This window comes from Drosophila mojavensis, unplaced genomic scaffold (genome assembly GCF_018153725.1).
Source record: "Drosophila mojavensis isolate 15081-1352.22 unplaced genomic scaffold, ASM1815372v1 contig_80, whole genome shotgun sequence".
In the NCBI taxonomy this organism is placed as follows: Eukaryota; Metazoa; Arthropoda; class Insecta; order Diptera; family Drosophilidae; genus Drosophila; species Drosophila mojavensis.
Genome location: NW_025318906.1, coordinates 15,785,315 through 15,806,935, shown reverse-complemented (window position 1 = coordinate 15,806,935; position 21,621 = coordinate 15,785,315). Strand labels below are relative to the sequence as shown.

Below are 21,621 nucleotides of genomic sequence, written 5' to 3'. Positions count from 1 at the left end.
ACTCCAGCAATTCGGTGCGTAACGGAAACTGAGCTTCAAACAAATTACTAAAACTCCATTAAACAAGGTTGGATATTTTCTTACTATTCACAAATTATATTATTTATGTTTAGGAGATATATGATATCTTGTATAACGAAATTGGTGAGGCCTACAAGGCTGGAGTTTTCGGAATTAGAGAAATAAATGAGGAAAAAGTAGATGGATTTTTATCATTAATAAATAAATGAGATTAGTTTTTGATAATAAATATGATCCAGGTAGAGGGAGGACTCACGATAAAGATATACTTAAACTCGCAGCAAGCTCTGCCAAATATATAAATAGAAGATCCTATATTATAAGAAAGAAATCCAACATACTGATATATACATATACATATATTCAAATACTTAAGTATCGATATTTATTATGAATTTCAGCGCCATAAAAAAACGTCAACATAAACCTGCCTGCCCCTCGTTTAAGGCCATCAACCAGCGACATTTAAAAGCCGTACAAAACGTACTTCAATTTCGATTTACTTTCGCCCAATGGGTCGAAAATGGCAACGCTCTAGGGGCCAGGCCCATGGCTCAGCACTCAGCACTTCCGTTAGTAGTCAACGCTTTCTTTTTTTTCGATTTTGCTTATGATTTATGGCCTGTCCACTTGGTCGAATGAAATCAAAGTTCGTTGTTCTGCAGCCAGGCAGGCAGCAAAGGTGGCACGAGGGGGCGGGGTGAGGCCAGCCCAAAGCCCAGTTTGGAAGCCATAAAAAGTAACAAACCACCGACAGAGGGGACCGACCAGCTGCAGAGTCAGTGGCACAGTTGCAACAAGTTGCGGTAGACGCGAAAGTAAAGTCACAAAGTGCAAAAAAACAAGAAACAAAATAACAAGAGTGTTTTAGTAGGGTATACGCGACCAGCAGCTGTCCTGGAATGAAAATGGCTCTTAAAAGTTTAAAGATATTTAAAGAGTTGGGAAAATTATTTAAAAAGTCAGTTATTTGATATTTGCTATACTAATGGAGAATAGTATTACTAATTAGATGACTCAAGAAAGCTGAAAGCCCTAGCAGACAATATATTAGCTATAGTTAGTAATTTCAATTAGTTTAAAATAATATCAATAAAATAATTGAGTCAAGAACTTGAAATGTGCTAAAATATCTCCATTATCGTTTATCGACTTTAATAGATTTCAATTGAATAATAAGAGTTATAGATTAGAGAACCTGATCTGCAGGTGTCAAGAGAGGCTCCACATAATATATAAAGCCTTTAGCCCCCATAGTTTCTAAGATCATATAGGTAGACTTCTGTTTGTGTTTGGGGGCACCACATTTATTCACCTGCCTTATCAAAAGTATTTATACTTAATCACATCTTGCACGATCAACTCTGCCTCTTGGATAAATTGTAACACAAATAATATACCCAATTTATAGCCGAACCACAGATTTGGAGTAGATACATATGAAACAAAAAAACAGATAAGAGAAGGCGATTGAGGAAAAGTCAGAGCAAAACATACAGAAGAAACGTCAATTAAAAGGAAAAGCGAAAATGTGCAATGCAGCAAAAGAGAAACGTGCAAAATAAATGCGTTCAATGCACCCAGAGTGCGGCACTTGTGCATTTGTGGGCGTGGCAGGTGAGGTAGATACACAGATATATAGAGAGAGAGAAGGAGCTACAGGCAGAGGGGAGGCAGCAGACACTGTCAATCGTCACTGATCGTCGTCATGAGTCATGGAAGAAACGCGTAACGATTTGCATAAAGCAATCAGTGAAGCGCATATACATACATAGATATATATTGTATATATAGACATGTGTTTATATCGCCAAACTTGGCTCGTGCTGTTAGCTGAAGCGGAAGTTGTAGGCGCAGAAAGTTAATAAGAAAAACTATAAGAAAAACGAAATGAAGGAAAACAACTTGAAATGAAATTGGCAACGTAAAAGTGTAAACAAATTAAATGACCAAATGAGCTTTAGGGGAAATTAAGTTTATCTATGCATATATTCAAGTATGTTTATGCCTAACTAGTTTAAACTTTAAAGATTATTATTAATATTTTTTATTGCTGCGACATTTAAAAATTATGTATATATCCTGTTGAAACTGAATATAGCGAAAAACAAACATTTATTCATACTCATTGAATGTAAAAAATTATCAATTTTTATAGCAATATATGTATATTTATATTTACTATATTCTTTTAAAATGTATTTTCAATATATATGTTTAGGTTCTTTTAAAATATGTTTTCAAGTGATATAAAGCTTAAAATAATATATAAAACAGATTAGAATAAAATTCAATTCGAATCGAAAATTCAATAAAAGATTTCATCAATATAAAGAAAATAAATAACTGCATATCAGAATTTTATCCAGTCAGAAGTAAACAATTTGTTAATTGGCCTCTGCATTTTGGTATTTTGACTCAGATGTCTGGTATGCAAACGTATCGAGCCTATCTATAGACAGCGAATGCGCCCACTTGTCATGCACAAATGCAGAAGAATGCAAAGCTGTGCAAATTACCATACGAAACTCAATTTTATCAATGGGGTCGGCCGTAAAAAACACACCCAGAAAATCGAAGAAAAAAAAATATACCAAATAAAAAATTGCTGGTAACGAAAATATTCCGAAAAGTCAAGCAAAAATGTCAACCAGACGATGGATGCAAAAGACCTTTTGCTTGAATTACAAAAAAAAAAAAAACATCTGAATTACAAATTGAAGCAAATGACATTTAAGAAAAAAAATCGAGAAAAAAGTAATATTAAACTTAAATATATAATAACTGAATTATATACTAAAAAATAACAATCAAATATTAAACGAAAAAACAAAATATTTATTAATATTTCTATTCAAGAAACTGCTGATATCTATATAAATGTTATATAAAGTTTGTTTTTTTTTTTTTTTTTTTTTTTTTTTTTATATACTGCCTGCATATATATCTATATATTAAGTTTAAAGTAGTCATATTAAAAATAAAAAACTAGTTCATACAAATTTAGCTTAGGTAGTCAAAAGTCCCTCGATCTCTATCGCTATCTCTCTCTATAAGCTCTACCATTAGCAGTTGCTAACTTTGCCGAAGACTTCGGCAGATATTAACCATGAACCTTCCTTTTGTTTCGATGATTTATGGTGAGAATTTGTTGTTAGCTTGGCACATTGAGTGTATGTCTTACCTGAAACGAATAGAGAAGCAGAAAAACAACAGTTAAAAACAAAATATATCAAATATAAAATATACACAAAAAAATTATAACATAATTTTTTTAAAAACTAAGTTGTTTCACATTTATTTTTAGTTTGTAGATTCTGGGGCGTGGCAAAGAAAAAAAAAATAAGAGACAATAGAAGGTCATTTCAGCTTTTGAGCTGCACCTGACACAGCAAGCGGAACAGTTAAAACTGGAGAAAGAGCTGCTTTATCGCTATCGGGGCATTGTTATATCATTAAGTTGTTCATTATACTATGTGGGCCTGTCTCGCATTATAAGGAACCAAAATGCCAAACAAAAGCGAGTGAAGAGCACAAGTTCACAGGGTAGACGGTCAAGGTTAAAGCTAACATATTTTTATTGCTCGCTCTTGAAGTGGGAAGAGAGTATATGGGTTTTCTGTTAAGCTATATGTCTGTCATTTGGAATATAAAGAGTAGGGTTATTTAGAGGAATTTTATACATATATGCAGGTATACTAGATATGCATATAGTAAAATTTACCCTAGATTTAAAATCAGAGCCAGGAAGAATCGCCTTTGGATTGCTCTCAATATGTTTTTGGGTAACTCTGATCATGGTTACTTATAGATCTATAAATATATACATTATAATCTATAAATATCATACTGTGGTAATAAAGATTCTATTAGGGATTGCAAAGCTCAGTAGAGTCCATTGCCTGACTAATTTGATAAGAGCAACTATACTTGGAAAATTGTATGCATTAGAATATAAATAGCATTACATTCAAGTATGCCACTCACTTTACAAAATGGAAATCGAGTAGCCCAAGTAATGCTTGAGTGACTCGCCTTAAGCACTCTCTAGCTCGTCTCGAATCAAACATGTAGATGAATTGCATTAGCTTGAAGCAGAGCACATCAAACCGAACCTAACCAAACCTAACCGAACGGAGCCAAAGCACAATTCACAGCCAACAATTGCAGTCATAAACGTGGACAAGTAATTGCTGTTCCACTGACATCTAACCCACGGGCAAACACAACCTGAGAGACGGAGACCCGTGCCATAACATACTTAAATAAATATATAAAGCTGACACAGAGCAGAGCACGGGGATGGGGCAACCACAAACATGATAATAAATAAAGGCTGGTCATGCCACGCCCGCACAAGTCACTGGACATGCTGCCAAGATGTTGCAGGCAGCAATTGCAACGGTGCAGAGGGGAGTGGGGGAAGGTAGCAAGGTATGCAAAAAGGTATGTTAGTTGTGATGGGATGATATATTTACGCAGAAGCCTATAATACTCTATATACTCTATAACTGCATATATTTTAAATTGTTATTTATTTATAAATCTTAAAGAACTAAGGATCTTAAATGAAGCCTCATTACTGTGGAATATAGAAATATGATTTAATTAAAAAAAGTTTGCAGATATACAAAGGTATTCAACTATACTCAAGTACTACTGTAGGCATATAATGAGTAATATATTGATATAGCAAAGGTTTATGATCTCTATGGAGAACTGAACTCTTAAGATGCATTATAAATTTATGAGTTTCTACAAGTATAACTTTAATTCATGGATAATGGATAATATGATTTATCTTAATATGATTTATCATAAAATTCTATATTAAAATGTGCTACAGATCTGTGCTGCTTCATAGTTCTGTCATCTGTGTTTATAACTTTCACTTTACTTTGTTAGTGTATTTCAAGCTTCGATTTTAGTTGGCAAAGCTATGTTTCATTCAACAAGCTGCCACTGCCCACATGACCAAGATGTACAACAAACAACAACAAGCAACAAGCGACAAGCAACAAGCAACAAGCAACAACATTCGAGTCGGGCGTCTCAAATGCGTTTGCTGTTTTTGGTAATAAACGAAGCGTTAAACAAATTGCATTACAGCAACTACAACAACAACAACTACTACAACAACAACAACACTGTATATAAGTTGTTATTATTGTATGCAAAGCGTCATAAATGAGGGCGCTTGGCTGCATCGCCGCCTTGGGCGTAATTACATCAACTATCAAATATGGTCAAAAGAGCGAAAAATTATCGCATATATTGTTGTTACTGTTGCTGTTGTTGTTGTAATAATAGCTGTACCAACACAGACCACAACAGCAGCAGCAGCAGCAGCAACAACAGCAACAACAACAACAACAACATAGAGCAACATGGGAAATGCCAGACAAAATATCAAAGACAAAATGTGGTTGGAAAATTTCAAAACAACATTTTTTTTTCTTTCGGCTCTAGAGATTTTCTAGTTTTGGCCAATGCAGGAAAAATTATGATAATTATGAAAGCAATTTAAACTTGATTATGACCATATGGCCAGTTATAAATAGAGCTATTATAGTTGATTAATGCCATAAGTGTCAAATGTAGACAAATTGAAACTCCAACAAGTTATTGAAATGCGAAGCTAGAGTAATTCTGACACATCAATATATAAAAAACGTAGTCTTATATATATTTTAAATATAATAGAATTAAAATGCATAAGAATCCTAGTTTTCGAAACAATAAGCTGCAAAATATTTAAATAAAATTAGTTGTAATTTTAAAATTTTTGAGCTACAATTAGTTCTTAGATCAAAACACAGATCTAAAATTCAAAAATAATTATTTTCTAGATCAAATACAAGCAAAATACAACTAAATAAACTGTCGTCTAAAAATTGCGAATTAAAATTAGTTTTTAAATTAACTTGTATTTCAAATTAGATCATGATCAACTTTTATAGCAATTAGTTTAAAGAGACTTTGATATAAAAATGCTGTTTTCGAAATAGGTATAAAGATCATACTAATGCCTAGACTAGTAGATCTTGAATCAGTGCACACACAAACTATCATGGACCTACGAAACAAATTTGATTTATCAGACAGTACGATCAGGCCCATTTGTGGTATGTAAGCGCGCGCACAACATGAAAAACTCGTTCGATGTGGTAAATTATTATAGCGAAGGCCCAGCGCACAAACATATAAATCAAGTTGAAGTCGAGACAACAAATTGCAAAAATCAACTGCAACACAATTATATCCAATAATAATAGAGCACTGCGATCCATATCTATCTAAGCAGCTTACAGCAAAGGAAACTGATCGAATTATAAGTCAAGAATCAAGAATCGTACAGACTGAAGCGAAAAAGGAAAGGGATGAGGAAGTAATTTATAGAGCAAACTATATAATTTTATATTACATTAAAAGTTATATAATTAGGTAAATGCCCTTCCATGCAGCCCCCCTTTTATATGGGTTTTTCTTGGGTAAATTTAAGCAATTGATGTGAGTTTACATAAGCTAATTAAATTCACACTAAAAGTGTTTAAAGAGCTCAAGCAGGTTTTAAGCTTATTCAAGATTTACAAATTAAGATCTCGAGGGCTGCGTACTTGAGGGCTCTAAAGTCCAATAAGTTTACACATTTACAAAAGGGCATTAGGAGGGGAGAGCTGAAAGTCTTGCGGCGATTGCTTAAGAAAAAATGCAATCAGCCAGCGTAAATGACATTGAAATTGCACAACAAACAGCGACGAACGGACACATCGTTAGCCCAGGCAGGGGCTTAGCTGTGAGCCATTCGATCAGGTAAGCTGCAGACAGGTGTCGCTGGGTGGATCCAACAAAGCTAACTAGCTGTAGGGTACAACGCGCAATTCGCCATTGCGGCTTCAGTTGAATGAACTGAAACGCCCACAGCTTCCAGCGTGGCTAACGGCGGGGGCGTGTAGCAACGGCTCTCTGGACAGCTAGACGCTTACTACTATATATACAAATCAGCCAAAGAGCCAGCTCAGTCGCTAAGCCGCCGAGTTCAAAGCCATGTCGTCTTTACGGGGCATATGTTGTTGTCGCCAGCTGTCACCAGATAGCATCGATAAGGCCGGCAACAAATAAAACCTAGACAAGCGTCTCCAAGCTCATAACTTGCACGTCGATCTACACCATAAAATCTAGCCGAAGCCGAATTCGCCAACAAAAATCTCATTAACAATTGCCGAATAGTGGATGCACTGCAAAAGGCAAATTGTTTAATTATTAATAAAGTTAACTTTTAAAATTTATAAACCAAATTTTGTTGAGGCTTACATTTTGTGATATTATAATCGAGCTAGGACTTTATAAAAGATAGCTTTCGAGAGAGATAGATAGTTATGGCTATTTCGAATAATTCAATAATGGTTTCTCACATAATCCATAAGCGCAATAAAAAATTGTCTATAACCTCTGCATGACTATAAAAGCAATCAAGTATATATACAAAATAGCACTAGCAGTTAGTTTAAGACCTAACTCAATATACTCATACTTGGCCAACAGTTTAATGGGCTAATAATAATTTTTCCAAGGCTTGCAAGCCAATCAAGCCATTATGATTGCCCACAATTTGTGAGGGTACGTTAGCAGAGAATTGTCATGCACATAAGGAATGATTCATAAGAGCCATGATATCGTGCTGCGTCCTATCGAATGGTCTAAGCAATTTGTCACAGGCAGAGGCAGAGGTTATCAAAGATAGATATATACACAAATGTATATATATATATTGTATATAGAATAGTCTGCAAGTGCATCGCATTGAATATATATACAGAGATGCTTGGCTAGAGTATCGACAGTGTAGCGGTTGAAAAGCGGATGTCGGCACTTTTTGGCGGCAAAATTTATGTTGACCCAAACGCGGGCAGCCGTTTTCATGGCCCATGGCAACTGCGAGCGTCGAACTGTAAAATTATAAAGATGCGCCGCCGACAAACGGAAGCGCGTGTTAGGAGTACAGGGCCAACACCAAGCTGGCAGCTGTCAGGGAAACTTACAATTAATCGAACTTCGGAATTGTAGTTTCTCGAGGAGCACTTGGTAATATCATATTGAATGTGAAAATAGTTCAGCCATCAGAGTGTTGCAATAAATTGTTGGGTAATTTCATCAGATTATAGGAAAAATTAAAATTAAACTGGTTTCCAGCTGCAGTTCTAAAAAAGAATGTCATTAATAATCTATAAAAGTTCGTAAGTACAACTCACCACAAAATTAAGAAGACTTCGTATGAATAAATACATTTAAAAAAAAAAATTTTTTTTATAGTTTGCCAATTGACGACTAAGTGCAGCAACAACTACAAAGGGAAGCACAACATTAATCCAGCCAACGTTAAAATGGAAGCTTACCATTAATCTGAAAGGCATCGAACTTGCCAATTGGAACTCTATAAAGATCTGAGACTATCGCCAATAGAGCTACCAGAGAGAAACTAATCATTAATCTGGCAGACTAAGTAAAACATAACTTACCTAATAGGTATTAAGTATCTGTGGGGCAGCGCAACTGGAGTTTCTCAAAGTACTCTATAACTAAGTGCGGATACATGTCAATGATAGAACAGAGTGACACAGCATCGGGTGTTGTGAGTGTTTTCCACTTGACCACCAGATAGGTTTCGCCTCGCATCTTGAACACCTTAAGGATTTTCTCCAATGTCAGTCCACGTTGGAGGCCCTGGACGCGAGCTTGTAAGTTTAGTGCATCATCCCACCTGCCCATTTCGTGGAGTCGATAATCGCATTCGGTTTGAGCAGGTGCAGCGTTGCTGCTGCTTTCGGCACTTGTGGTGCTGGCAGGGATCTCCTTCGGTACTTCGGACAGGTTTGGTAATGGAGCTGGTATGTCTTGTGTATGCTCAACTGTCAAGGCCTTAGATTTGTTAGATTTGGAACTCTTTTTTGGAGATGTATCCATAGTCAGCGGCAGCGCATCAGAGCGACTTTTCTTCGATGATTTCGGTTGACTTTGCGACTTTTTTTTGCGCTTGCTGCTCTCCTCATCTGAAGCTCCAGGCTTCTGGGATGATTTATGTAAATTATCGCTTGCATGCTCATTGTTCTCCTTCATATAACACGAACTTTTGGATAAATCCTGCACATCGAGATTGGCTGTCGACATGGGTTCCACCTTTGAGTTTTTCACAGTATCGGGATGATTTAGATCCATGACAGAGCTTCGTTTATAAATATTTTTCGAAGCAATATTTTTATCATTTGTTTTAACAGGTTGTTCTGATTGGGACAGGTCAAGTGGTTCAAATTGCGATAGTGGTACTGATGGGTCCAATGGCTTAAGTGATGGACGTGGCACATTTGTTGCAGCTGGTTTAAGTGATGCAATTCTTGCAAGAGGTGGAGTTGCTGCACGTGCAGGTGGAGCAAGAGACGATATTGGTGGCTTATGTGCAGCTAGAGGCGGCTGTGTAAGTAAAGGCATTGACACTGGCCTTATCTTAGGCTTCTTTGACGCCTCCGGTTTCTTCCTTGAAGCCGCTAGTGGCATATTTGGAGGTGCTGGTGGCATCTTTGGAGCAGCTGGTGGCATCTTTAAACCCGCTGGTGGCATCCTTAAGCCTGCTGGTGCCACTGGTGGCATCTTTGGAGCCGCTGATGACACTGGTGGCATCTTTGGAGCCGCTGGTGCCACTGGCGGCATCTTTGGAGCCGCTGATGTTACTGGCGGCATCTTTGGAGCCGCTGATGTTACTGGCGGCATTTTTGGAGCCGCTGATGCTACTGGCGGCATCTTTGGTGCCGCTGGTGCCACTGGCGGCATCTTTGGAACCACTGGTGCCACTGGCGGCATCATTGGAGCCGCTGCTGCCATTGGCAGCATCTTTGGAGCCGCTGATGGCACTGGTTTCGGCAGTGATGTGGGGTTATCATCAGAATCACCATCGCTGCTTAGATTAGGTTTGGGTGGCAAATTCAGATCGCTAAGAAATGCACTGGACGTAGGCTTAGATTTTGGATTTGGCTTCCGACGCTTAGCATCATCGCTGTCACTGTCGCTACCGCTGCTGTTACTGCTGCTGCTGCTGCTGCTACTGCTGCTGCCACTGACACTTTCCTTATCGCTGTCATTGCCGGCGCAGTCGCTGCTGTCGCTACTGACCATAAGATCCTGACATAAATCTGAAGACAGATCTGGTTGATTCATTGGTTCAAACTTCTGTTTTGGCTGCTGCTTCTTTTGCTTCTTTCGCTGCTGAGGCTTCTGTGTCTTTTTATATTCCATTTCTTGCTTCAGTGGGGATGAGTCAACAACACCCTGACGTCGGTCTGACCCTCGAGTTTGAGCGTTTAACTTTGCAAATTCAGCTGCCTCGAAGTCCGCCAGCATTGACAGACAATCACCGCTCAAGTTCTCAATGGGCTCCCAGGTGCTTTGCTGTAATGGATAACCGACCCATTTTAACAATAGTTGCGGTCGCCCATCCGCGTAGCGTTTGGCCAATATTTGTTCGACATTGTGCGTCCATTTAGTTGGCTTTTTAGCCTTTCCCCAATTCAGTTTACGCTTTTTGGCAGAGCGATTGGCCGCAGATGAGCCAGAGGGCAAACCGTCAGACATTTCTAATGCAAATTCATATTGGATAGCACAAAACGTGTGACAATTTGAATAGGATAATGGATGCACGGACAGACAATCACAGTTTATATAAATGCAACAATTTAACTTACCTGACGTTTAGCAGTAAAATCAAATGAGGAAAAATTTTAACTTAAAAGAGAGAAATTAGAAGCGTCTTTCTTTCAACTCACACGCAATAAGAAATATGTCTGCCTAGCGATGCCAGATTTCAAAGTTCAAATATCGATAACAGAAGTGTGACATCTGACAAAGCGCTTTCTCAGTCTTTATCTACTATCGATAGACAGTTCACAATGAAATTAAATGAAAGAATTAAAAACATAACAGAATGACAATGTGCCTTGGTAGGTATAGTTTCCGTTAAAATATATAATATCTATTTTGTATTTAGTAGCAAACTATGTACGTATGTACATACATATACCCTATGTTGGTTTAACAAAAGGCGCAAGCAATAAAGGAGAATGAAATTACATTTATGTATGTATGTACATACCTATGTATGTATATGTGTATAATTTTACATTTCATGCTCTTTTTCGAACCCAGCGAATCAGACGGCTAACAAATTATATTACAATTGTATGAAAATACTTTTCTATATTAAAAAAAAAAAAATAAAAAGCAGGGTATTTTCAAAGCGTATACTCTAGTAAAACAACTGTAGGCTTACTTTTTTTTCGAACTCCTTTTAGAGCGCAAAAACTGCAAAAGCAATTGCACTTAACTATAGCGGAAATAATGTGCACTGCATACGAAAAAAAATGCAAGTATTTTAATTGGCCATTGGCATAAATGCCAGCATGTTGATTTTATACATTATCTTTTTGTTTTTTTTGGCATGTTTCTACAATGGCATGGCTCTATGTTAATGTAACTTTTCACTGCTACAAAGCGAGTTTTGCATGCACGTGTGTGTGTGTATGTTGTATGCATGTGTGCGTAGCCATAGTTCGTGGACAATGTCATTGGAATGTTTCTCATCATTAAAGCGCTGAAAACCGCAAATTAAGAAAAAGAAAACCCGCTGCCAATTACTCAAACATGTGTGAAGTCAACAAATAAATAAACTTTACTTTCCGCTTGTTTTTATAGGGCTAGTTATTTGTTATATTTGACTGCGTACTAGACTTGTTTATCAACTCTGAAAGCTCATGTGTGACAGTTTCATAAAAGAGATCGCTAGAGGGACAGAAAGAGAGAAAGAGAGAGGCAAAACGGCAGACACTTGATTAACCTGCTATGTTTTTGTGCCCACTTCTTTCACTTTCTTTCAGCATGCAGCAGCCACACATGTGTACATACATATCTTTAGCGGCATCTCTATCTAACACACTTGTGTGTGCATGTGTGCGTGTATATTTTAATTCGATCAAATTAACAATGTGACGAGCATGGCTGGAAAAAGTGAAATGGCGCACATTTTGAGTGCTACAAGGGTAACCTCAAGGGTTTTCAAAGTCAGCCCATGAGCAGATTCACTTTCGTTTTCTTTATTGTTACAAAATATCAGCAGCTCTCTATAGACAATCTACTCACACACACGCACACCGACGTACTTGTGTACATATTTAGTGTTTTAATTTGCATAGTTGTTGGCAAAAAAAAAAAAAAACAAAAAATGCGCTCAGAAACTTGTTTGTTGTTTTTTGTATGGTAACACGCGCGACAAAATGTTAGTATATGAAATGAATATAGATTTCCAAGAGTTGTATTTCTTGATTTCGAATTAATAAGTATTATGCATATGTATGTATATTTATCTGCCTATGTGTCTGTATGTATGTTTGTTTGTTTGTTTATATGTAAGTTATTCCACAGAGCTCATCAGCTCTTCATTAGCTAAGTTAATTTCATTAGCGTTGTTTTTGTTCGACTTGCTTACCATAGCTGATTTTTTTTTTTTTTTTTTTTTTTGGTTTTGTTTTGTTTTTATTTTACTGAAATTCATATGCTCTCTGCGGTTTTTACGCTGCTTTGATTTCTGTTTCGGTATTGAATTTGATGTTAGTAGAAAGGTTTTGTCATCTTTTGTTTTTGTTGTAGATTCGTTACGTAAGAATATTTGATTTACATACAAGCATAGCTTTGTTTTCTATCAATTTTGAAATGGTCGTTGGGGCAGTCATTCAGTCTGCTGTATCATTTAATCAGTTTATAAATTATGTCAATATATAATTATATCATGTTTTACATATTTGTTTGTAAATAATATATGATTTCTAATCAATATTAATTATGTAAAGATTAATTACACATTTTTCAATAATCGTGACAACGTGATGTGCCTCTTTGAATAGGCCATCTTTAGTTTTGAACATGGTGGCATCTCTGCGACCGAGGCAAAAAGAAAGGATAATTGAGAAGAGAAAACGAGAATTCAAGACAAGCAACAAGTGCAAGCGAGTTCGAAACTTTGTCAGTCCTTCATATTGCATTCGAATTCGAATTTTCGAAAAAAGGTTTATCACAGCTAAAAGCAAAGAACAAAGCAGTTCGTTCATCACAACTCGCTTTGATTGCATTCGCATTTAACCGTTAAGTCAACAAACAACTTGTAACGCATTGCACACAGGATGACAATGATTTTATTGACACATTGACATTATAACACACTTATAAAGCGAAGTCATCTTGTTACAACAATCGTCGTAAAAGGTTGCCGAAAAAGGGGCGAAAAACAACGGTAACTTTGAAGAGGCAAATATATGCAGGTACACATGTATGCATTTATGTATGTACAAGTTTGCGTAAATAAATACATACACACATATGTACACATATGTATTTAAGTAGTATGTATTTTAGTATTTAAGTATTTATTTAACGTTTTTATTTTGTTAATATTTGTATAAGTTGTGGAGAGTTAAGCTTGAGCTGCGGAAGTACGTGTTTTATTTGTTTGTGAGCTTATTATTGGTTAAGTTTTCTTTCTTTCTGTTGTTTTTTCACTCTTAGTTCTTCGTGACAAATGTCGACAATTCTTTATATTAAAACTCTTAATTTTTAAACACGCATTTCATATCATCTTTTTTTTTTGTATCTCTAGGCTCTTCAGCTGCTAGACCTCGACGGAGTTCCGGCTGGTAAAGGCCGAGATAAATTAGCATGACATGAATCAGCAGCAGAGGCAAAATACTGCTTTCAATTAAACATAAAATGGTACCTAAGAGATAACAGCGACAAAACAAGAACAACAACAACGAGCGCACGACTGTCAGACACTCTCTGTGGATTGCTTGATACGTGTGCAAACTCTTATAACTTGCGATATATGTTTACATAATGGAGATAAATATCGATGTGCAAAGGGAATACGGCGATCGATGATTTTGGGGCAAAGGACAAAAGCTACCGATGATTTGTCATGAGCGTGCAATATTGCATTGCCTGCGACAATAATCTGACTGAAAAGCCCGCAGGTTTTCAAAAGATTCAATTTTAATTTTTATTCGTATACCGACTTGTTGTGCGATGGTACGTAAATATAATTAAAAAAAAAAATCATATGTAAAACTCACTCACCTTGTGCGATGCTGCCGCTGACACAGCAAAAGACGATGAAGAAGCTGAGACTGACGCTGAGGCTCCACAGCGACGTCAGCAGCGACGCCGGCAGTGACGCCCGCTTTGGCTTGACAGGCATTTTTTGTTGTTGTTGTATATTTTGTAGCTTCAAAGTTATCCAAAAAGGTTTTTGTTTTTTAAATTTTGCAACTTGCTTGTAATTTTGTATTTCTTATCGTTGTATTTAGCAAAACAATTTGTAATTTATTAGCAATTTATTTGATTGCTCGGTATTTGCATTTTGTTGTTGTTTTTTTCTTTTTTCACATTTAATCAAATATTAGGCTACTCGTTTAACTGGTTTTTATTTATGTATATTTTGCTGTATATTTAAATTAAAAACACACACATAAAATATTGGCGAAGAATTCGATTTAGATACCGTTATAAAGTAATTAAAAGCGAAATTATGATTTCATTCCATTGTTCGATAAACGAAGAAAGTTCAAGGTTTATTTTAGGTATAAAAGTAAGAGGAAAATATGGGGAAAATTCTATATACAAATGTTGAGATTTGAAATGCGGAATAGATAATATATATATTACAAATTTTTGAATATATTTTTTTTTACATTTTTGTCCTTTTGCTTTGTCATTTCTTTATTTATAAACATTTGCTTGCAGCCATAAATTTAAGCTAATTTCTTAAAGAAACACAAAAGGTGTGAAACATGTTTCGATCCCACTGTCCGTAAACAGGGAACGCGAGTGAGGGAGAAAGATACTGGGAGAGAGTGAGGGAATGAGAACAGCGATTGCTGTTGACCTTCACTTATTACTTAATGTGTTTGTTGTTGCCGTTTTTGTTGCAAGCTTTTAATTAATATTTTTAATTAATAGATATTTTTTATTCTTCGGCAGTTTCTATGTGGGGAGGTCAGGCAAATCGAAAAGACTATGCTAATTTTCCATTGGCTAAGAACATAAACAAGCCTATGGTGCTTTTAATTGGCCAACAAGTGCAGTCAGGCAAATAAAGAAAAAATGAAGAGGCATGCACAGTGTGACCACACAGCGTGATTCAAGTTGTTAAAAACCAAACTTGATTTCAATGCAAAGTGAAATTTTCCACACATAATCATATATACAATCATACACACATACATATATGCATGCACATACACATACACGCATACACATATAAGTAAGAGCGCTCACTAACAAATTCGAACAACAACATCAGCCGTAATGACCGAGTGACTTTACTGTTAACTGGGCAAAGGGGGCAGGGAGTGATAGAGTGGGAGAGGAGTGCGCAGGGTTTTAGTCTGTGATGACGTTTGGCTCGAGCGTAATGCAAAATTACGCGCTTTGCATAAAGAAGTTGGCGAACGCACCGAATTCCGATTTAGAGCCGTGCTCTGCTAATGGAAACCGTTCGATGACCGAACAAACGAGCGATCGGCCATTAAGGTTGCGCCGGACGCACTTGTTCCTCTCAGGCATTCAAATACCAATACACTCACACGCACAATCACAGTTTCTATATTGTAGATATACGTAAAGCGCAGTCGAAATCGAAGTTGATGTCGAACCGTGGTCAACAACCGAGCTGAGACGCGTTTCGAATTGAACTAAAACTGAACAGAAGAATGGTAGCGCACAAACGGTGAGCGAGCAAAGCGACGGCAACAGAAAAACACGTTCCAGACACATGCAAGACAGCTTAAAAGAGAGCGAGAGCGGGAGAGGCAGCCGCAGCTGGAGAGCCGAAATGTGAGTGGGAGAGTTGAAAAGTTGCAGTTAAGCTAACAGCGCGTGGCTGCTTTTAGCACTCACATTAGGCCAAGACATGGGCTCTTGTCTGTTTGATTTTAGGGCTGTCAGGTGTTTAAAAGACTGCGAGATATTCCAGTACGCTAATTTTTTGAAATTTTTAATTTTTACATTTCCTATTAGCCAAAATAAAATATTTCCAAGTCGCCAATTTTAATGTGTTTATTGAATTAATTAGGTATAATAATTTATACGTAAATTGATTTTTATTGGAGTTGATACTTAATCAAAATATTTTACCTAGCGATGCATTTATACATTTATCTGTATGTTTCACAAAGGTATACAGCTATGTTTAAACTATTTAGAAATAATATTATGAGATGGCCAGAATAGTCAATACAACAACCCAGTATAAGATGATACTTCGATTTTCGTGCTTACTTAGCCAAGACACAAACCTTAGATGCAGCTTTTTAAAGTTTTAACTGATTTTGCCTAAGAATCTGAAATGAATATGAAATTAATTTTTAATGTCCTATAAAAATTAAATATTTTTGAATACAAATATATAAAAGTATGAATGCTTAAGCTTATTATATATTTCATAATATTTTATTTGTATATTTATAATTTCCGAAAATTGTTAATAGGAATCTTGATTTTTTGGCAAAAAAATTAGGAGCACCATTCCATTGTTCATGAACCATACGTATTGAGCGTGTTTATTAAATTATCGATATATTGAGCTTGTCATTAGAAAGCCTTGCTTAGGGCTATTTATTGCTGCGACACATCTCTAATTGTCTGCAGTCAGTCGATCCATTGACAAGGCTGCATAAGACGACGTACTGTGGAAATATGCTAATGATATGCGCCTAGCTATCAATCCAGATTCAACTCCAAACAAGAAAAAAAAAAAAAACTAAAACTGCATCGCATGCCGCATGGCCAATTTGTTCACCTGTAGCCCAGCGCTTGCAATGACTATGCAAGTTTTTGTTGACCCAGCCTTCGCTCTCCCTCCTTCTGGCTCTGTCATACATATTTATGTGGATAGGTGCTTACATGTGTGTGTGTGTGTTTGAATATTTACTGTTACAGCTTGAAGTTTTCGATATTTTCATTCAGCCGCCGGCAGCTGAACTTGACAGCTTTGAGACAATTCTTCGCGCAATTTCTTGTACAGCTTAAATCGAAATATTTGCGCCTGACACTTTTGATTTTTTTTCTTCCATTCTATTTTATTTTTCTGACACTTTCAGTATTCATCTCATATTCTTAAAACTGCCTTATTTTCATGTCATTTCTATTTGTATAAAAAACGCGAAAGATGCGCAAAGAAGAAAGATGCAAAACCAAGAATGAAGAGACTGAAGTCGACTAGAATATACCCTAAAGAAATGTCTAGAGTAGCGGATTTAATTAGATATGTATATTTACGACCGTGATGAAAATTGCAATATATTAACAATTATAATAAATTTTGTTGTATATGCATTTTAGGTATTTATTTAAAATTAATGTATTTTAATTAAATAAATATTATTTGTATGCAATATATTATTCTTCATAGATGGAAGAAATGCCCAAACATGTATAAACTGACTCAGTTGGATATCGAAATTGCCACTCCTCCTGTTACACGCATTAGCACAAAAGCAGCATACCCTTTTGCAACTGCGCTTAGGGTATTAAAAAACCGATTTATTTCGTGCATGTCTTTGACCTAGACAGTTGCGTTTTTTTCGATGAGTAATTGTGTGTGATGCTGTATAATATATGTGTGTGTGTGCGTATGTGTATAACAACGTGTTTGTGTTTGAATTTTTGGCAACTCAAGCTCCTTGAAGCTCTCCCTCTCAAAATAAACTACTCTTTGACATTTAGCGTTCCCTATGCAAACATAACAACACACATATACATAAAGCATACATACATACATACAATACATATTTACATAAATGCATACATACATACATGTATGAACTATATCCTACTTACAACATAAGCAGTTGAGCAACCATTCAATGTTCTAAAGCTTTCAAAGAGAGAGTTGCTAAAAATATAAGTTTGCAGAGTATTTTTTATCTTCTGTGTTATTTTACTTGCAAGGCTAATGGGATTTATTAAAACCGAATTCATGTACTAAACTACAATCCAAAGAATTTTTGCATATTCGAATTCGAATTTGGTTAGCAGCTTTAGCTCTTCTGTCCTTCTCGCTCTAGCTTAAACTTTGACATATTTACTCTCAATTGGAATGTGAATCAGAATCTGACTTGAATCTATAGAGCACTGCCGCTTCATCTCCTCTCCCCTTCTCGCTCTAACTTAAACTGCTACTTTTCGGACATTATACTCATTATTTCCCAATTGGAATATGAATCCAAATTGGATTCGACTTCACTGAGCAGCTGCCCAGCATATCTATCTCGCTCTAACTTATGCTCAACTGGTGGCACATATTTCAACAGACGAAATCTCGCTAACAAGAAGAGATTTTTAACAAATTCAAAAAGTGTTTCAAAGTTAAGAGCTACTGCTTCCATTACCATATTCCAAAATATGACTTGATGATATAACAACTCAAATATACCCAAAAATATTAAAGCACATACATTTAATATATTCCAGTTTAATTCTCAGCATAATTATTAAGCATTATGCTCATTTAACAAATGAATTCATATTTATTCTTATTTCATTGCCAAGTTGTAAATATTCAGTTGCTGGCATTCAGTGCGAATGGCGAGCTGTAAAACTTGTCTGAAATATTCCATTTACATGTTCATAAAATGTGCCCGAATAAGTATGCCACAAAAATGTTCATAGCTCTGCTGCTATTCGGAATGTGCCAAAAAGTGGTCTAGAAACACGTACTAAACGCTCCCTTGGGCTGTCCATGTGTCCGCTAGAAATTTCCCGGATGGAGATAATTTGTCATTATTTTGCATGCAATCGAGTGTAACGGCAACTCCACCAAAGAAAACTTGGCCAAAAGCTGGAAAAGTTGTCTAAACGCTTTTAGTTGTCATCATTGAAGCTGGCCAAAACTCGAATTCAGTTTGAGTGAATAAATAAATTTATGGCAAATGATTTATGAATGTCATTGCTTAGTGGGTTGACAATTCAAAGGAACTGGAAAACTTTTACTTAAGCTGAAATGGTGGAATTATATAAGCAAGTATTGAGCATATTTATAAAATATATTTATTTATAATACTATACATACATATATGTAGTTTTGAGCTCACATGTACTATGGGCTGAAACTATTATTTATTATATAAAAATCAGATATTTTGAAATTTTGTTTGGCCTTCTTTAGATATTATTTTTTAAATTTTAATTTAAATATTTTAATTTCATTAATAGATTATCTTTAGCTTGTGTAATTAGCCTAATTTAATAAATCCTTTATCACTCACTTATTTAATAATATTCTGCCCCAGCCCCCGCCGTCTCTTGCCCATAGTGCAATATGCTCGACTGTCAAAGTGTTGGCATTGACTCGAGGGTTTTGCTATCGCTTCAAATTGTTTCTCGACTTCATTCAGCTGTCGTCTGTCGTCTATTCACATTAATCGTTGGCCCAGCTTAGCCGGGCTTTCTGGCAGCAGCAACAACAACAACAATGTAGCCAATTGTCAAGTATTTTGCCTTGTCATATGCGCAGCATCCTCGTCAGCCAGCGAATGATGGGGCTACAGTTTACAGTTGACAGTTTAAAGTGAAATGTAACTGTTAAAGTGCACTCAAAGACACATTTCAGCCACAAGCTGCACTAAAGCTGCAAAAGTTAGAGCAAAGTTTAAGGTTGCTAAAACCACATTGTCGACTGAAGATGTGCAGCCCCAAGTGATAAAGATCTATAAATAAAGATCTATAAATTATTCTGTATAATACATGCATATGTTATTAACTTTTTAAGGCAAAAAAAAATAAAATAAAATAAAAAAATTATTATTAAGCTCAAATCAAATATATAAATAATAATAAATTATGTTCATATTACAACTTATATTACACTTTTTATATATATATTCATATTAAAATTTATAGTATGTTTTTTTATATATATTATTTATGGTAACTTATTTATTTTTTGTTCACATATATTTATTAATTCTAAATTTTAAATTTGTTTAATTGATATTATTACGCATTTGCGATATTTAAATTTGGTTTCATATTGAAATTTATTAATATATTAATAATTTCTATTAAAATTACTTATGTATTTATATCATATTTGATTTAAAAAATTATTCTGTTTTTTTTTTTTTATAAAATATATAAATAAAATACTAAATTTTCATGTAAATTCAACTTTATATATTATACATTATTTTTTACAATTTTATTAATTTATATGAAATACTTTTGCTATTATTTTTATTTGTTGCATGTATTTATTTGAATATTTATGCTCACATAATTTTATTGTTCTCCCTAAGATATTTATTTAGGTGTTCAGTAAAGCATTTTGGCTATGGAAAATCTCGAAGGCTTTTCGCCAATTTGTTTCAACTGTCAGCATAGTCACATTGTAGACAGACAAGTAGTGCAATATGTGCTCGTTTCAGTTATGACAGAATCCATTATATAGGAAGTGCTCGACATATAAATACCCTACATCAACTAATTTAACTTGTAAAGTTCTAAAGTTCTTCTGGGATTACAAACAATTTGCTTTGCCTATGAATAATAGAAAGAGAGGTATAGAGAGAGAGAGAGAGAGCGAGAGAGGGAGAGCGAAATGGAAAAAGGTTGCCAAGACATCATCATAGTCCCCTTCCGTCCATCTGTCTCTCTTTCTCTTAACAATTTCAACTGTCGCATAAATATGCACACAAACAATCCAACCCATTCGTAGCCCGAAATTTATGTATAATAAAAATGATTGAACATCTCGCTGATGGCTAGTAATTTGATTGAAAAGGGTTTTTCGCATCCATTTCCTGTTTATCCTCAACGCACACACAATCGAATAAAACCGTCGATGCGCATAAGGCTTAAAGCAAAACAAAAAACAACAGTTATTCTATCAACATTTTTCCTTTGCTTTTGCTTCTGCTTTTGCATAAGACCGAAAGCAAATTTGCCGAAAGAAATAAACTTTTTGGGGTCCCCGATTTCCAGCAAGGGTAAAATGCCTCGGATTTGAAATTAATTAAACAAGTGTCAGAGAATTTCTCGACTTGTCGCTCAAATTTCGGCGAGTTATATCCAAAGTGTTTAGCCTTTAGGCTTTGTATTAAAAAAGTTTCAGATTTTAGTTTAGAGATTTATTTTAAATTACATACGATAGTAATAAAACCATGAAGTGAAAGTATATATATTTTATAATTTTATATATAAATTAATATTTTTATTATTTTATATTATATTTATAATTTTATTTATAAATAAAATTAAAAAATATAATTTCTGTATATAAATATCTGTATATAAATATTCTGTATAAATGTATCATTTCTGTATATATTTATTATTATACATATATTTTATGATTTTATTTATTTTACTACTTAAAATTATTTTATTTTTTAACTAAACAAACAAAAAGCAAAATATGTTATTTTATTTTATAACTTTAACAATTTAATTGTTTATTTAATAAAAAATAAAAATACATTTTTATAAACGGTTAAATAAATAAAATTTTAA

The 21,621-nt window shown here is 35.1% G+C and overlaps 2 protein-coding genes and 1 long non-coding RNA gene across 11 annotated transcripts in view; 1 reads left to right on the top strand and 2 right to left on the bottom strand.

Annotated features, from left to right (window-relative positions):
• LOC6580123 (mucin-5AC) overlaps nucleotides 1-14,311 on the bottom strand; it is a 43,633-nt gene extending 29,322 nt beyond the window's left edge. The window contains exon 1 of the mRNA XM_002005955.3: nucleotides 14,191-14,311. Within this exon, the coding sequence (XP_002005991.2) occupies nucleotides 14,191-14,311 (121 nt within the window). The remainder of the gene's footprint in view (nucleotides 1-14,190) is intronic.
• LOC6580121 (verprolin) lies at nucleotides 390-10,867 on the bottom strand. Of its 9 annotated transcripts, XR_001449272.3 has the most exons (6): nucleotides 10,755-10,867; nucleotides 8,541-10,646; nucleotides 8,418-8,486; nucleotides 8,274-8,365; nucleotides 8,064-8,222; nucleotides 390-918 (listed from the first exon to the last, which is right to left on the bottom strand). XR_001449272.3 is itself a non-coding variant. In XM_015164103.3 (3 exons), the coding sequence occupies exon 2, from the start codon at nucleotides 10,642-10,644 to the stop codon at nucleotides 8,551-8,553; it is 2,094 nt and encodes a 697-aa protein (XP_015019589.1). In that variant the 5' UTR covers nucleotides 10,645-10,646; nucleotides 10,755-10,867; the 3' UTR covers nucleotides 2,945-3,205; nucleotides 8,541-8,550. The 9 variants fall into 9 exon arrangements, 1 of the variants encoding a protein (XP_015019589.1); XR_006357755.1 differs by lacking the exon at nucleotides 390-918 and having other exon boundaries at nucleotides 8,116-8,214; XR_006357756.1 differs by lacking the exon at nucleotides 390-918 and having other exon boundaries at nucleotides 8,116-8,222; nucleotides 8,277-8,365.
• Nucleotides 11,927-14,308, top strand: LOC116804055. The gene is made up of 3 exons (XR_004364076.2): nucleotides 11,927-12,340; nucleotides 13,715-14,142; nucleotides 14,217-14,308. It is a non-coding gene; the product is annotated as an uncharacterized LOC116804055 (long non-coding RNA).
• Nucleotides 14,312-21,621: the final 7,310 nt, after the last annotated feature.